This window comes from Calliopsis andreniformis, chromosome 6, assembly GCF_051401765.1.
Source record: "Calliopsis andreniformis isolate RMS-2024a chromosome 6, iyCalAndr_principal, whole genome shotgun sequence".
Lineage (NCBI taxonomy): Eukaryota > Metazoa > Arthropoda > Insecta > Hymenoptera > Andrenidae > Calliopsis > Calliopsis andreniformis.
Window position 1 is genome coordinate 17,048,787 of NC_135067.1, and position 16,472 is coordinate 17,065,258.

Sequence of the window (16,472 nt, forward strand, 5' to 3'; positions counted from 1 at the left end):
AAAACACTACACTTAAGCTTTTATCATAATCAATTTAACAAATTTTCTTTTCTTTCTTTTGCGCAGAATTTATGGAAGCACTGGACACTGCGCGGCTTGCAACAAGAGCATACCCGCCTTCGAGTTGGTTATGAGGGCGAAAACGAACGTGTACCACTTGGAATGCTTCGCTTGTCAGATGTGTAATCACAGGTAAGAAATAATTAACATGTAGAATTTCCAAACTATGAATCACAGTTTCAGAAAATTGCCATAATCTAATCTATAACACAACTACAATTAAAAGTATCCAATCTCGCCTACTATGTGCAGAAAATCTTATAAATAGAACTAAAAAAATGCCATAAATAGAAGCTTTAATTAACGCGGCGTTCCATTGTAAATTCTTTCGAAGTAGTACAGTGTTAATAACGCGTGAAGAATTTCAATATCGTGCTGGCAAAGTGGCCGTATAATTCCATTCGCGCTAGCGGTATTATTTTATCGAATATAATGAGAGGTGGTGATTAAACATTCACACCCGAGAGTGGCGGGAAAGTCGCTGGTTTCTACGAAGTAGTCGTGGCAGCTCATCCGTATAACAATTTAATTCGAGCTACCCCGGCCGTGTGCCTGAGGGGGGCGACTCAGCTAAACTTCTGCAGCACTTCGCAACACTTCGCTTACTTATTCACAACAACCGAGTTAAGCTGAAACTCCTTCGAGTCTGTGTTTAAGTCAGAACACCTTGCCGAATCCGTCGGATGGAGATAATTGGCGTCGAGGATCGAGAAGCTTCTGGTGAGCGTGCTTTCGTCAGCTCTGCTTCTAAAGTCGAATTAATGACATCATAATAGGATGTAAACCACGATGGAAGAAGATGAAAAAGATTCTTGAAAATATTAAAAATCGAGAAGCACAATTTTTCAACACACTGAGCTCACTGATTGAGCTTTTTCCTAGTTCTACGAAGGTAGCAGCTGATGCATGCGTGTCTTGCGACCAAACTCGAATACATGAAAAATGGATCCATTATACCGAGTAACGAAGAAGCTCTCGGAAATTTCCTCCCATGACGGGCGTAATTGACGTGAGAGCGCCACGGAGGGGTGTTGAGACATCCAGCAGGAGAGGAGATCTGAGTGGGAAGTCAGAGAGTTGAGAACTATGCGAGCGACGTGTAGGTGCCTGGAGCTGTACGTCAGATGCAAATCACGCTGACTAATTTCCCGGAAAACTAACGAATCCTCGTGGGCAGGGGTGGCGCCAGCCAGATGCCCACCGTGAGAGACGTTTCTACGTAGCTGTGTTCCGATAATCTGGAATTAGTAAATTAATGAATTTCCATGGCGGAATTATTCCAGGACTATTCGAGCCACTTTGCTGAAATTAACGGACCCGCATCGATTGCACGACTGTTCAGAAAGTGATAATTCCGTTCGTGTTCGAGGTGGGGCGATTTAGGGAGAGGGGTTTGACGTGGCATTTGGCGTGGCTAATGTCAAATCGCGGTATTTCTCTGACCTTTCTTGTTTCGACCGCTTCCGTCTCGGATTAACGGGCCTCTACTCCATATCAAGACGAAGAACACGAAAATAGAGGTCTCGATCACTGTCAGATTACTCAGCCGTCTGTTCTAAGTTGCACGTTCCCGCTGAATTTAAAAATGTAATCCGCTATTAAAAATAGAAGCCTTTTTTCTACTGTGTAAGCGACTCTGCTATCGCGCCGATGAATAAAAATACAAGAAGCAAAATAAAAGGTAAGAAAGGCAGGCGTGGAGCCCACGGGTAAAGGTTAGCAGCTCGACGTGCTTCTAACCGCCACGTGACTATCGAGCGAACCCGATTACTGCTTAAAGATACGTCGAAAGTATACTTTCTTTCGTGGTCGAAGGTAACGTGCAACCCTTAAGGCGAACCATTGGTTAGGGGTCGAAGCGGTTGACCGTAGGTAAAACGGAAACGGATGTGGCCGTTGGGTCACGCGATCTCCACGAGCCGAGCATAAAACACCTGAGTTGTTTAATCATACGCTCCTAAGCCGAGTCGTACATCGTAAACTCGTAAGGGTAGGCCACCTTCTCTCTCGCCCTCTCTCGATCGCTCTCTCACACTTACGGGCCCTCCCCCGCCGAGATGTACGCCGCGATAAGAGTACTCCGTTTATCCATTAACAGGTATGTCTGTCCAACTTACGGTGTCAATAAAACTCACGGGTGTAATTATGTATCGAGAGTCGCGTGTTTTCCACAGACTACCTACTCTTCCCTGCTGTAGTAAATTACAATTGACAAAGTTGTAGGCAATACCTTCCCTTCGAGCCCATAAAAGAATTCCTACTAGTTCTGTAGAATACCCCCTGGTGTCCCTTATCGATGAAGTTCGGTTTACCACGTGGCCCCTCTTTAACACGGGCTGAATCTTCCTTGGTGGTGCTCAGAAAGTTTCGAGACACCATGATAGATAGATGAATGGCAATTAAAGTTGCTTAAGTTAAAGGTTCGGCACAAGAGATCGTCGTCTAAGCTTTTTCGACTTGCGATCCGACGACTATGGAACATCAACCTCTTCTTTTGTCTGCTAAAACACGACGGGTATTGTTGAACCGCTGCACAGCTCCCTCGCAAGAGTACGATTCATTGTTCGTGCTTATATTGTATTTAGGTATTACGAGTCAGGCCAGTTTAATTGTTATTGTTCCGGAGCGCTTATCGAGCACGGCTGCCCTGCTGCATTCCCACGCGAGTCATCGCCTGGCGTCGTAATTACACGAAAATCATTAAACTCCGCAGTACGTGTTAGTAGCGTCACTACCATTGATAGAGACATTCCCGAATGAACTGTTGAATCCTTTATCACCATTTTCCCAGAATGTTCCATAGAGGAAGGCTCACGAAAATACGATATCTACGGCAGCATGGCTTCGATGAATGAATCGTGCCCTTCCATCGAAGACCAACGCGCGAAGACGTGCGAGCATTTCGATGTTCAAGCGAGACACGGCCACGAAGTCGCACAATGCAAAGTTAACTCTGTGCCACGAATTCACGCTCTTCGGCGAGGGCAGCGAAGGGAGGTGTGCAGGAGGTAGGTCGTGCAGGGTGGAAAGAGGCGAGTCGCGTAGAAGGGAGCGGCCATTTTGTTTCCGGTGTCCCGGGAGCACTTCCGGTCACCGTCACGCAGTTCTGCGTCGCGAAGTGCCCTCGAGCTCCTGAGATCTCCTTTCACGATTATATTCAAATTAAATGCGGGAGTCTGACCGGTAATATACTGCCGCCAATTTAGCTACAACCCCCCGGAGGGTGGTTCGCCTTACCTCGTTCGCCGGGCATCCGACTTTAGCGGCCTGGAAGAATCCTGCGAGTCGTTTTCTATCTCCCCGCGTTGATCGCGCGTGTCGAAAGCCTTACCAATGACTAACAGGGAAACTTCTCGCAATTTTTTCGATCTTACGATAGATGGCAGAGAGACTAATTACTAAATAAATTGAAAGTAAGAAATTCTTATTATTGAGTAATGCTACATTTACATTAGGTAAATTTCGAATGGGTAGCCAAGTTGATCAACCCAAAGTCGACCATAATTGTCGTTTCAACTTGGTTAAAATTGAGTTTACACAGACAGCTGTGATCAACTTCTGAGTGATCAAAAGTTGCCTATTGCAAGTGAACGTAGCTTAAAGAAAAGTAGGTAATCTCATTAATGTCAGTTCCCATTAATGGAGTAAATTTACTCTCGTGGCAGCCTTCCTCCGCGCTCCCCTTGAAACAGTAATCGAACAGCGAAGACATCGATCAGGGACGAATTTTTGACAGCGGAGGAAAAATAACACCGTAGTTTCGCGACCGTCAATAAATGCGCGCGACAGACAAGGAATCCGCTTCCGGTTTTGGGCGCAAAGCTTGCCGCGTATCGCGTTCAAGCGCCGCTGCATCCGAACAGTGGGGTTTCAGTTGCACCATTTTCAATGGTGATAATCCGACGTGCCGAGGGCCTCGTTGCACGAGCCGAACCAGCTTTGTCACCGGATAACCTAGACTCGCATTGCCAGCTCCGGTAGCGGCACCGATAGACGCCCCTCCCGCCTCTCCCCCTTTTCAGCTAGCCCGTTTCATCCCCCTTCATCGACACTGCCTTCGAAAAGCGACCCCCGTGTGCGACCCAACGCACACGCTCCTCTACGCACGATACACAAACTCCTGGTAATAGACGTTCTGGCGCGATTATAAATGAAACGCGTGACACGCAGGATCGAATTGCTTGAACGATCGGCGGATTTTCTGCAGGGAATGGTCGATAGTGCATCGAGAGCTACGCGATTCTGGTTGTAATACGCTTACATTCAGTTTCGAATTTTGGCACAGTCTAATTCGGGGTTCTCATGATCGATGAGAATGTTTATTACAGTGAAACTTTGATGGAGTGGAGAATAGAGGCCCAGAGTGTGTTCAAGTGTTGTGGTTGAAAGAGACCACAGAGTAACGTAACATATTCGCAACGATAGTGAGTATCTCGCAGTAATAGATTCGCAACGTTATAATAGGAGTCCATTAGTTCACATAACATCCACTGAAAATCCTTAATAACCACTATCGCTGTGAATATTTGGCGTTGGTCTATGGAAACCTTTGTGGAATTATGAACCTACTCTTTTTTTTGCAAAAAATCAGAGTTGCTCAATTGTCGAGCTTGCAATCTATCTGAAAGGTTTCGAATCGAGATATCCAGCTCTCAATTTTTGGGTTCATAAAGCTATCTCGCGATCACTATCCATATGGGAAGCTACATTCTGTTGGTTGATAGTCAAGACTCTGATATGGACGACCGCGCGTCATGACGTTCATTTCACTGTAAAACGACTGTATCCTTGTATTACATCGATGCACCAACGGCTGCCATGCCTAGTAATCCGAGCCAAAAACTCTCCGAGTTTAATTGAACGCGATATCCGATACAAATTGAACATTGCGGTCAAATGGCAACAGGTTCGGTAAAGGGCGCGTAGCTAAACCGAAGATACCAAATAAAACGTTACGATGATCCCGCTGGAACGAAAGAAAAAGCATGCAGCCCTGGCTGTGTGCAGTCGGCCCATAGGAAATGAAAACTAATATCAATTTTTTATTAACCGTGCCGGGGAGAAAAGAAGAAGTTGCGTTCGTTGAATCAACAGCAGCTTTCCAATACGAAAAAGGAGCAGGGAGAGCTCTGAAAAATTCCAATATTAACATTTTAAAGCGAAGAAGAAAATAGGAAAAAGCATCCCGAAAGAGCAACGGGCGCAATCAGTTTCCATCGTTGACGAAGATTTTTTTCGACGGCTGGCCATGCCGTGTCTCAATTAAAATCTCGATACCCAGGAATCTTTGCGCGGACCGTTAATCGATCGCGCAGCCCGTGAACGTGGCACATTTCACGCAGCCGGCACGGATTGTTCGCTGGCGGTGCTTTTGGCGCTGACAATACCGCAATGCACAGGTTGGCCTAATAAAACTATGATCGCCGGATAAAACAGTGCAGTGCATGCTGGTAATTAGCGGTATACATAAATCATTGGCAACGTAGCACGTAAATGCGTACACACACGCCAACGTGTACCAGCGCCCACACCGTTACCCATTACAAACCTCCCTTCGCGCCCTTCAGCCCCGACAATCGCGCAAACGAGAGGTATATGTTTAATGGTGCTACGAAACGTTACAAACTTGACCCGCCTGTACGCTCTGATTCTTTATCACTTGTTGTATCACTGGTCATTTCTATGTAACGTCACGCTTCATTTAATAGTTAACTGAATAGCTGACTAATGTCACACAAATCGCTGATATCTAAATATGTCTAAATTGCAAATTCGCTTTTCGAAGCTGCTGATATTGATAGATCAAAGAGAGGAGAAAAATCAAAGATGGTTCTTGGCATCTAATAAATAAAATACATCCGTCTTGAGAGGTGGATAACAACAGGGGACAAAAAGAAGGGCAAAAAGGATCAGCTATCAGCGGCAAGAGGCGACGGGATAGCTCTTAGCGTCATAATTAATTCGCAGTCGGTGCCGCCGCTCGCGTCGCTGCCGCTGCCTGAGTGTAAGCCTCGGATTTTTGAAGCGCTCTCATGCAAAGTGATGGCTTAATCTCCGGTTTAGGGGCCTTGTTAGAAAATGGACGTACCTAAGCCTCGCACGGCTTAAACCGGGCATTAAACTCTTCTCGTATACGGCATACACATGCCCTATATCACTCTGACAAGTCGCGATTAGTTCGCCCTGGGTAATGTCAGCTTACCGCCTTAACGATGCCCCGCGTTTTCTACCCGTTTTAATATTTCATCGCGTGCATCGTCGCGTGACCGATTCTTCTACTATTTTCCCCCAAAACGAAAGGTAAACGCAAAAAACTTGATGTATGCATCGCCTAAAACAGGAATAGCCGAGTTAAACATTGAAACGTGTTCGCGTCCTAACGACGCGAGAAGTACTCTACCATCATTCACCCATCACATCGCTTTTGTTACCCTCGACAAGAGGGTATAGATTACGCCCGAAAGCGGCGTTTATATCGCGTCACAAAAGAAGAAAACGCGCATAAATTTCGTCCGTGTCCAGCTGTCAATTCTATTATCGATATTAGCGGGTCGCGGCAGACTTGGCCGCGGGCGAAAGTAGCGAAACGAGCGAGCGCCGGAGGGAGCGAGATCCGCGTGCGTGTCCGAGCGCGCGTGCAGTATGAAGCGCGCACGACAGAATAATTAACGAAACATCAAATTCCGTTAAACGCGGGAAATTAATCGAGCAAACACGAAATTAGCTGAAGCGGACGGCAGATACGCGGTGGTGTGCGCGGATACCGACACGCACACCGCGATTCCGCGCGCACTGGCGCGACTAACACGAGCGCGGGCCGCGTTACGCGACCGCCGATAAAACGATACCGAAATTGCCGCACCGCGGCGAATGTCGTTATAGAAATTAATGCGATTTCCCTCGGGCTATCTACTCCCGCCCGCGCTTAGATTTAGTATAACCGTAATCGAAATATAATCGAGTGCATCCGTGGCGCGCGTCACGAATCGCTACTCTTCCACGCGACGCTGCGCCCGATCTGCTCGCTGCCATCTCTGATCGCGGAGAAATTCCTTTCGATGCGTCACATCGTAAACTGCCGACCAGCCTCGCCGTTATACAATGCCACCAACCAGACGCCCGTCGGTCTCGTGTTTTACAAACATCATTTGTTTTCATGCTGCAGCGCGCGCTTATAAACAACAGGCGGCGTGCCGCGAAATGTAATTTTTTCCCCTCGTGCATGACTTGGCATGAGCCGAGCCAATTACGAGAAACGGCACGCTGACGGCCGCGCTGTTACGCGTTTGAACGACATTACGCGTCACGCTGCTATAACATATTCAATAGCACCGTGAATTTTCGGATTTTCGATGAAACATTCGAATGCTAAATCTCTGTCGTTTATGTCGAATTTAATTTTTATTTAGAGAGTCTATCGAAAGAGGATTGTATTGGAACCCTACACTATTTAAAGATAAGAAGAGTAAGCAACCTCAAAATACGTATTTTAAAAAATATATATAATATTAATAATGAGAATAGATAAGAAACGTGAACATTAGTTTTTGAATTGAGCACAGAAAAGAAATATTTGCACAGTAGTACGAGTCAATATTTCAGCCTTCCAAGTGAAAGAGGAATGTTATAATCAGACACTGTACAAAGTAGCTCCATCGCACACGTTCCATCCCATCAACTAAATTTAACTCATATCGCAATACTGGCCCTGTGAATAACAGAAACGCGTCCCTATGACAAAAGGAAACTTTAATTGCAAATTAGTTGGCGGAACTATGCGACGAATGCTTTAATAGCCCGCGCGCGATAATATCGGCTGGATTTACGTTTGTTCGCTAAGCAAATTCTTCGAGAGCAGCGGGAACAGTGGTGGCGGCGTTGATGACGGTAGTGGAATCGAATGCTGGGACCAATAAATAATGAGGAACGCTCGTGCGTGACTGTCGATAAAATAATAATTACCGGCGACAATGCGCCTGGTACAAATTGCCCGTTAATTTTTGCCGATAAACATTCGTAAGCCCCCGCGTAGAAGCGAAAACCGTATGCACGCGACGCGTAAATAATGGTGAAAATACGATCACGAAAAGCGCGTGTTCCTCCACGCGCAAAACCATCCCCTGCGCTCGCTCGCGAATATCTGTGCACGTACGCGGTTGAATGTGTGGCGGTGGAGGTTAGCCTCGGCGTAAATATCGCTAGACAATAATTTCGGATGGTTATTAGCGATAATAAAATCCCAATTTATCGAACGATACCACCGACCCCTTTACTCTCCCCTACACCAACCGCGATTTATAATCTGTGTTCCCAGTGCTTCGTCACGATCACGCGTCGCAACGAAACAATGCTACAGCGTTACCTCTGGGTGAAAAAATTTGTTCACTCGCTGACAGGGTGGGTGGTATACGAATTTTTAGAATATCGAAAAGGAAGCTTCGTTTCGTAACTTATTAAACGGCCTGAATCTCTGGAGCGAAACAATGTGTCGTAAACGGTGTCTGCCCAGGGCAGATCGTAATGAAACTAAGGCGCAATCTGAAGCCTGCTGTCGCGTAACACATTGGTTTCTGAGTTACAGAGCGTCTGCGGCAGACACGCCGTATCTAATGGGCGGTAGCAGAGTTAGACGACTCTGGTATAATATCACTTGTCACGTTCAACGTCAGTTCGGAAACCTAGACTATTCGGTTACTATACGGTTGCAATAACACTGCCTATAGCTCGAGTGAATAACTCGCGCCGTTCTCGACAGCCTCTCGTCCGCTCGACTCGCTTGTGACAGTCGTCAACGATACGATATTCACGGTACGTCGATATCGGTCGGGCTTCTGCACTGGTTCTCTATTAATGCTAATTAAAGATTCCTTTTTCTGGAACGATGACATCGCCGAGTAATAATTAACGTTTCCCTCAGTTATTTTCAAGACTGACGTATTCGTGCTGGATCGATAAGGCATATCGGTTCTTTATAGACTTGTCGCGGCGGGGTCAGATCGCGATAATAGATTGTGTTGTCCATCGAAGGAAGTTTGAAAAGTTCCCTGCGAGAGCACCTTGCGACACGCTGGCAACGTAAACCCTGTGGGTTCAGGGTCCCGTACAGTGCATCAATTTCAACTTTACTCGGCATCTCCCCGGTTTTAGAAGACGCATTTTCTTCCACTTAACTTTGCCAGCGATAAGGGCAAACCCGACGTCGTCGTCGACGTCGTGGTTCAGATGGGATGAGGGAGGACCAGGGGTTGCCTCAACGCATGCAAAGTAAAGTTGTTCTTTAGTTCGTTAGGTCGGACTACCGGCAGCCAGGGGAGGCTTTCCGCTTTACTTATGAGACTCGAAGGTGGAAAGATAACCTACAAGCATTATTCAGCGTGAGAGAAAAGCTGGCGCGGTGGTTCGAGGATATTTTAAAGACCCGACGATGTCGACCTGCTGACGTCAAACGATTCGACCGTCCTCATGCTTTTTTATAATTTATATTAACCCTACTAATCCAAGAATTTTCGTAAAATAAATGGTACTCATATCTAGTAATGCAAGGGCGAAATTCAGAAGCAAAACGTTCTCGTTTCGTATTGTCATTATGATCTCGTTAAGGACAAAGTTTTGCACACCTCATCACGAGGGTAAAAGAGGATGCCCAAGGGCCAGTCTATGGACGGCCTTCTCTTCGAGGGTACAGGATGGATTCGAACTCCCAAGGGTGAAATGGCTCATTCCGACGCACTTATCCGGCGCAAGCCGTAGATAACCATAGATTAATGGGGCTCGGAGACTCGGGAAGGCAATAGAAAGAGAGGCAACGAGGGTCGAACGAGGAAAGTAGACGAGAATGAAAGAGCAAGGGCAAAAGCGAGTAAAGACATGTGTCACGGGAAGAGGAAAGAAGAAAAGCGATCTATAAGAGAGGGCGTTATACCTTACTCGGCGTCCTCGCTGATTTATTGTTTATTGAGAAATATGGCCGTTACTTTGCTCCTAAGAATTAACCCCCTTCTTCCTTTCATTTCTAACATTCGACAGAGTCGTTTATAAGACCAAGGGAGCGAAGACATTAGAAGCAAAACGTACACTATTATTTTCGTTACTCATTCCGGATTAAATATTCATCAATTATTAAACAGCATCGTATTAATACCCGACCATAGACAGTCTTCGAAACTCCTCCAGCTTTACGCCAAGTTGATGGACTTCGCTTAATGCAAAGCCGTCCCACAGAAAGGATTAGGCTAGCTAAGCCCGCTACCAGAACTCCACCCCTCTCTCTCGCGCGCTCTGTCTATTTCACCCCTCTAGGATATTCAGGATATTCAGTTATCAAGTGCTACCGGTCAGAAGGAGACACGGTTAGAAGTCAAACAGGCTGCCCTAAGCGAGATAACGCCGCTGTTCGAACCTATAAGTTACCGGATAAGGAGGCGATCCTGTTTTTCTGTTAGAAGCCGAGCAACTCTATTAGCGAAATCAGCGTTCCCTTGTTTTCCTTCGATTTCGATACGAATTACACTGGCCTGACGTTTCACCGACGCACGCGATGATAAAGCGCGGTTTCCCGTACATTAACCAAGCCAAGAAGTTTGCAGCAGGATCCTGCGGCCAACTTCGTACAAGATTTGGTAATTAAACCGTGGCTCCAGCAAGTTTGAATTATCCGTGTTCACGGTCCCGCGTCGGGGAACTCTTAAGGGACCAATTTGTTGATTAAGCCTTCGAAGTATCCCACCTTCGAATTTCGACGGGTCGAAACTAAGTTCGAGACGCCTCGTGAGTCCTCCGAGGGTATGGTGAAAAATTCGAGAGCCGTCGGTCCCGAGGTTTAATTTAAAATGCGCCTCGACGCGAATCGATCAAGCTTAGAAGGAATGAACGTCGCGCGTAAGTCATCTAATGAGTTTTACCCGCTTAAATCGGCCCCACGGATCTCTTTAATTGTGAGCTTAATTTTAGGGTTTACATTCATAACCCTTCCACGGAGAGGGGTCGTATTATTCCGCCGTGGGGTGCAATTTATTAAATCCGTTCCGGAATACGCTCGATTCGTCTAGCGAATACAATGCGCGAGGGAGCCACGGTTACGTACGCTCGCGAGAAAGAAAGGATTAATGAAATCGGGGTACGATGGGACAACAAAGCGGTCGAACGTTTGGCATCGCCGTCGCTCTTCCATCATCGTTTCCGATCGCGCCGTTCGCGTCGAATAAATGACTCGCGCCGACCGCTTTAAAATTGATTTTAACGACAGAATTAACATTGAAACAATCTGCAATTTCCGGTAGAATTACGCCGACGATTTGGATATTTTCCAGCCAAATTACAGGAACGTCAACACCATCGCTGGTATTCCTGTCATTCACAGCGCTCGGCTATGGATCGAGGGCAGCGCGCTCTCTTTCGTCCGTAAAATTGAATCAGCGCTTTTTAAACATACAGTACACTTACTTCTATACGCTTCGTTGGCTTTCCTATCCTGTTTGATGTAAAACGAGAATCAGTTGTGCGTCACTGTGATTGACATGAAATTTTCAATTGCTCATTTTGCTTCGAAAAAGATATACATATAAATTAACAATTCCCTGATTCTGCTATCATCGATTATTAAAAAGACAAAATAGAGCGACTCGTTTCGGTTAGTTTACATCCCGATGATATAAGTTTGTCCGAGTCTAGCTTCGATCTCGAAATGACGATGAAAACGACGAGACAAACGAAATCTCGACAATGCCCGCCGGTTACAGTTACAGTTACGGCTACAGCCGCTCGATAACTTCGATATTTGATATCGGTACACGGAAGATTTCGCCGGATGGAAGTTTCGACCGGTTACACCGCCACGGGCTACTTAGCGATGGAAACTTAAGCAGCAGCCGTAATTCACGTATAGCCCTGCTCCCCTTCGCGGTTCGACAGCTCGTAGAACCGACTTAACGGACAAAGGTCCTCCACTTCCGGCAGCGTAGCCTCTCGAATACGCTCCCTCTGTGCTGATCCATTCAAATTAGCCAGAGTTTATCTAGAATTATGGAGTACACCGGCTTCTCGACGATCCTCATCAATGCTCACGAGTGCGTGCTTACAACCGAATCGATCGGCTATCAGTCGCCGCCCTAATTGGCAGATTTCCCTGTTCCGCCAAAATTGGTTTGTCAATTTTCCAATAAATTCGACCACCTGCGCGTATTCCATCCGTGCACCGTTTAAAAAAGGAATCGACCTCTTTGGACGGCCAGGCAGCTTGCAGGCGAATCAACACGCGCGCGTGTGGTGCGTTCGTGCGACCGCGCGTATAGTTAGTTGCCGTTAACTGGCAATTATGCAGAACGGGAGCTTAGCCTTTCGAAATAGGCATCGATCGTGTCGTCCATCCATACGGTTATGCCAGTGTATTCAGCCAATACGCTTCCGTGAAACTGAGATAATCGCGCGCTGAATCGACCATGTGATTTCCTTCCTTCTCCTTTCAATTGTTCGCCATTCAGGGAACGTTTGGAAATACAGACACCTGTGCGATGGTATTGATATGGACTCGTGTTTCTTCGGGCGAATTGTGTATCATTTACTCTTGTTTAGTTCGAGGTTCTCAACGAAATCACGAAGTCAAGAATTTTAACTGTCCAAGTTCCGAATCGAATATGTATCATCTTAGAGACTTAATTTACACAATTAAAACCGCAAACATGGGAGCTCTGAAACAGCATAACCAAGGAAGAGGGTACAATCGGGACGGGTGGATCGAGATTGACGAGCGTACTCAGAACTCGGGCGTCAATTTCGAGAGATGAGAGCCCGCCAGGCTTTTCTCGCAGTCAGTGATGTCGCGGGTGATCCTGGAGAACTGATAAGTACCTGCTCGAGGCGAGCGGTAGATTTATTGCCAAGCTTGTCGGTTAACCTCTAGCTGCCATCGTTTCACCCCCATTCTGTCTTTCCCTGGCATCCCACCTTCATCTTTTCCTCTCTCTTCCCGTGGTTCTTGCCCTCATCTTGTTCCGCGACCGAGAACGATTCGTACACCCCCCAACGAAACTCGACTTCCGTTTTATTGGCGGAAATAATCTTTGATGTGATTGCGCTTTGCCTTCGAACTTTTTCTCTCCGGCCACAGGGGCAGGGGACGGCCGACCGATCGATTCGCGATACGAAGAGCCGATTGAACTCGAACAGCACGGAACCGCTCTTCGTCTGCATATTTACGATAACGTGTTTTTTTTTTTCGCTCTCTTGCCCGAGCTCGTTACATATTAATGGAAACCGTATTAGCATAACGCCGAAGAATATCGGCACGAAGAAAAAAGGAGAACGGCATAAAGTGTTATGGAGTTTCGAGGGGAAAAAATGACCATCGTTCTCTGCGGCGGAACGAAGAGTAATGCGTTGCAATTGTTCGATAAGACGCGGCATTAGAGGACGTCGGGAACGATGACGCGACGCGGAGCGTGTCTCATGGAAATATCGCGAACTCATCCCCGCGAGGCTGCAACCCCTTCGGCCGAGGCAACAAAGCCGCGCTTCTGAAGGTATCAACGACCCATCGCTGTCTTAATTTCCTTCGTAATCTGGGTTATTAATATAGCTTAGGGTCGCCGGCGCGTAATTTCACGCCGCATAGAAATTAATAGAAAGACGAATGCTCCCTCTGTGTGCTTCACGGCTGAATACCCATGAGGAATAACAAATGAATCCTGGCCACCCAACAATTTCCACTTTCGATTCGTCAAATGTTCCCTATTCACCCAGAAATATAATTTGACTGCTCAGACAGTATACAAGATACACAGGTGAAACTTTAATTTCCGTATAACACTTTAGTTAAGTATTACTTGTAAAACTCTAGACTGCGTATGATACAATACCGTATGTATGTTCTGAATGTGGTATTAGGTGAAGCCATATACTTAAAGTGACGCGAACGAGACGTCTGACACAAGGCTAAGATTCCGAACGTGTTACAGTGTGTTGGGCTGTCGGACAATGACTCGCGATTTGAGACGCCCCGTTGTGTATTATCGAGTAGCATTCCGACGTGCTTTTGGGACGACATTTAGATAGCGACGTCAAGCGTCTCTACCGGGGGTAAATCTGTCTTGGAAGTAAAGGCAGCGCACTTCCCCCGACGCTTGCCGGCGACGAGCCCTCTCTACCGAAGCGAGCGAATTCACTTCTGATCGAATTAGTGCGTCACAGTTCCCTGATACCCCGACAGTCTGAATTAATTAACAGGAGAACGCGCTAGGTAAGCAGCCATTATCGAAATAAAGCGGGCTGATATGAGGCGTCCTGACGGGAGAGATAAGCCCTGCAGACGACGTACAAAATTCACCCCTGCATGGTTTAATATTTCGTCCAACAAATTGTGCGAATACTTTGCTAAAAGCATACTATACCTACTAAATCTTTTAGAATACTTATGCTGCTGTTATGATTAATTACTTGAATTTATTGGTCTATTGGTTTCACTTACGATCTGGAGGAGCAAAATACAATTTTTTCTCGACAAAAAGACATGTTTGTCAGACTGCCTAGTTGCGCAGCAGGCGAACGCCTCGACACGAAGGAGCAGCGTCTTGACTCCATTAACTTCACACTTAGCAGCACCTTAGAAACCCCGGTGCCGTCGGAAGATCTGATTAGGGGTTCGAGTCTCTGCTAAACGCGTTAGTCTCGACTGTAGGACGTCAAAGGGGTGGGAGCACAGCTCCATCAGGTGCTAGAACGGTGGCTTCGCGAGGAGCTGGGGTCGCCAGAGGTGGGAGAGCGTTTGTCTCTCCATAGTTTGATGCAAATTGAGTAGGAACACCACCAACTACCAAGAATATAGACGCTTTCTCTGCCGCTTCTCTTGTTCCCTCTCTCTCTTACACACAAGCGCGCTGGGGACTCCGCGATCAAGTACAAAATTTATTCCCTGTAACCCCCTCGCCGCCGCTGCAACGCCACCCCATCTCTGGCCTTGACTACCGCCGAAGTGTTGCCGTTTGGGGTTTCTCACCCTCCAGCCTTCAACTCGCAATGTTTGCCGACGAATCTCGGAGGCTTCCTCTCGACTTAGCAACGCTCAAAGTCGCGACGCGGTGAATGGTTAACGGTTCGCGAAATAACTATTTTATGAGACACCTTTTTTACAGACTGCTGACGTAACTATAGCAAATATTAATATCTGATCGTTCATACTTTCAAAGTGTCTATTTTATAAAGTTTTCTTTACTGCAGAGTTTGCAAGGGTTCAATTTTTCGTGAACATGGTGCTGAAGAGGGTACCATGTACCATTCGAAGCCATTTAACGTCACTAATGCCAAAAGCGTTTAGCGTTACACCGCCGCAATCTATACCGCGTATCTAGTCGGAAAATCACAACACCATTATGCCATGATCTCGTTGCTCTCTTCCTCCCTCTTTGTCGCTCTCTCCCCCCTCTCTCTCTAATGTTCCCTTTTTATGGCGTACGATTCGAGGTTGCCCCCGGGATCGATTTTACTTCGCGCCATGGCACTTATCGTACCCCGTTACGGTGGAGCATTGCTTTTTATGGCGGCTCATGCTAGATGTTCCGATCGCTCTCTGGTTCTCTCGCTATTTTCTCCCCCTTCCGCGTCTCGCGCCACCCCAGACATCCTGTCTGTTTCCCTGTCTTCTGTTCCATCGCCCTTCCGGAGTCGCGGAATTAAAAGAATGGAAAATCGAAGGGTGATCACCGGCCTCGACGCGAACAGATGCCATCTCAATTCATTTTTGATGGCGGTAAATCATCCCCCACCAGCGCGCCGATAGGAACGCTCGCGGTCGTAATACCGTATAGGAAAACGTTCCAGCTTTCGCAACAAAACGCGAAACGAGGACAGCGTCGACCGTGACGCTACTTTCTCAGGAAGTTCGCGGGTGGAAAAATATCGGGGCTCGAGCGAATGGACATATCGAATATCAAACGATGGAAAAAATAACCAAGCTGAACGAGTCAACGCGTCGAATGTCAAACGTTGGGAAAACAAATACCCTGTTTGTTCTGGCGTTTCGTAACGTTATTTAGAGAGTAGCGCTCACCGGCTCGTTTAGTTGGTCTCGCTTCGAATGCCGTAAATGTTCTGGGTATTCGTGCAGGTAGGTTGGTCCTGGAGAGCGGGTAGGTGCTGAAAAAAATCACGTCTGCATTTACATAAGCGCCGGTATAAACCACTCGACAGAAATCCCGACATAAAACTCAAACAGGATCCCAACACGGGACAGCACATCCGTTGAATACGCAATGCCCGTATGTACTCGATGTGTACTGTTCCCCCGTCCTGCCGAAAAAGGTGCTTTTATTATTCACCGACGAGTTACGATACTAAGATACACCCTGCGCGTTTGCACCTACGTCAAAGTTTATGCACCCCGGCGATGGATAGCTATCGTTTGCAGCGGCTGCTGTTTTTGG

The 16,472-nt window shown here is 46.9% G+C and overlaps 1 protein-coding gene across 3 annotated transcripts in view; it reads left to right on the forward strand.

The window, feature by feature from the left end:
- Positions 1-16,472, forward strand: part of LOC143180246 (LIM domain only protein 3) — a 61,050-nt gene that overhangs the window by 36,072 nt on the left and 8,506 nt on the right. For all 3 annotated transcript variants that reach the window (XM_076379829.1, XM_076379832.1, XM_076379831.1), the window contains exon 4: positions 67-192. In XM_076379829.1, coding sequence (XP_076235944.1) covers positions 67-192 — 126 coding nt within the window. The remainder of the gene's footprint in view (positions 1-66; positions 193-16,472) is intronic.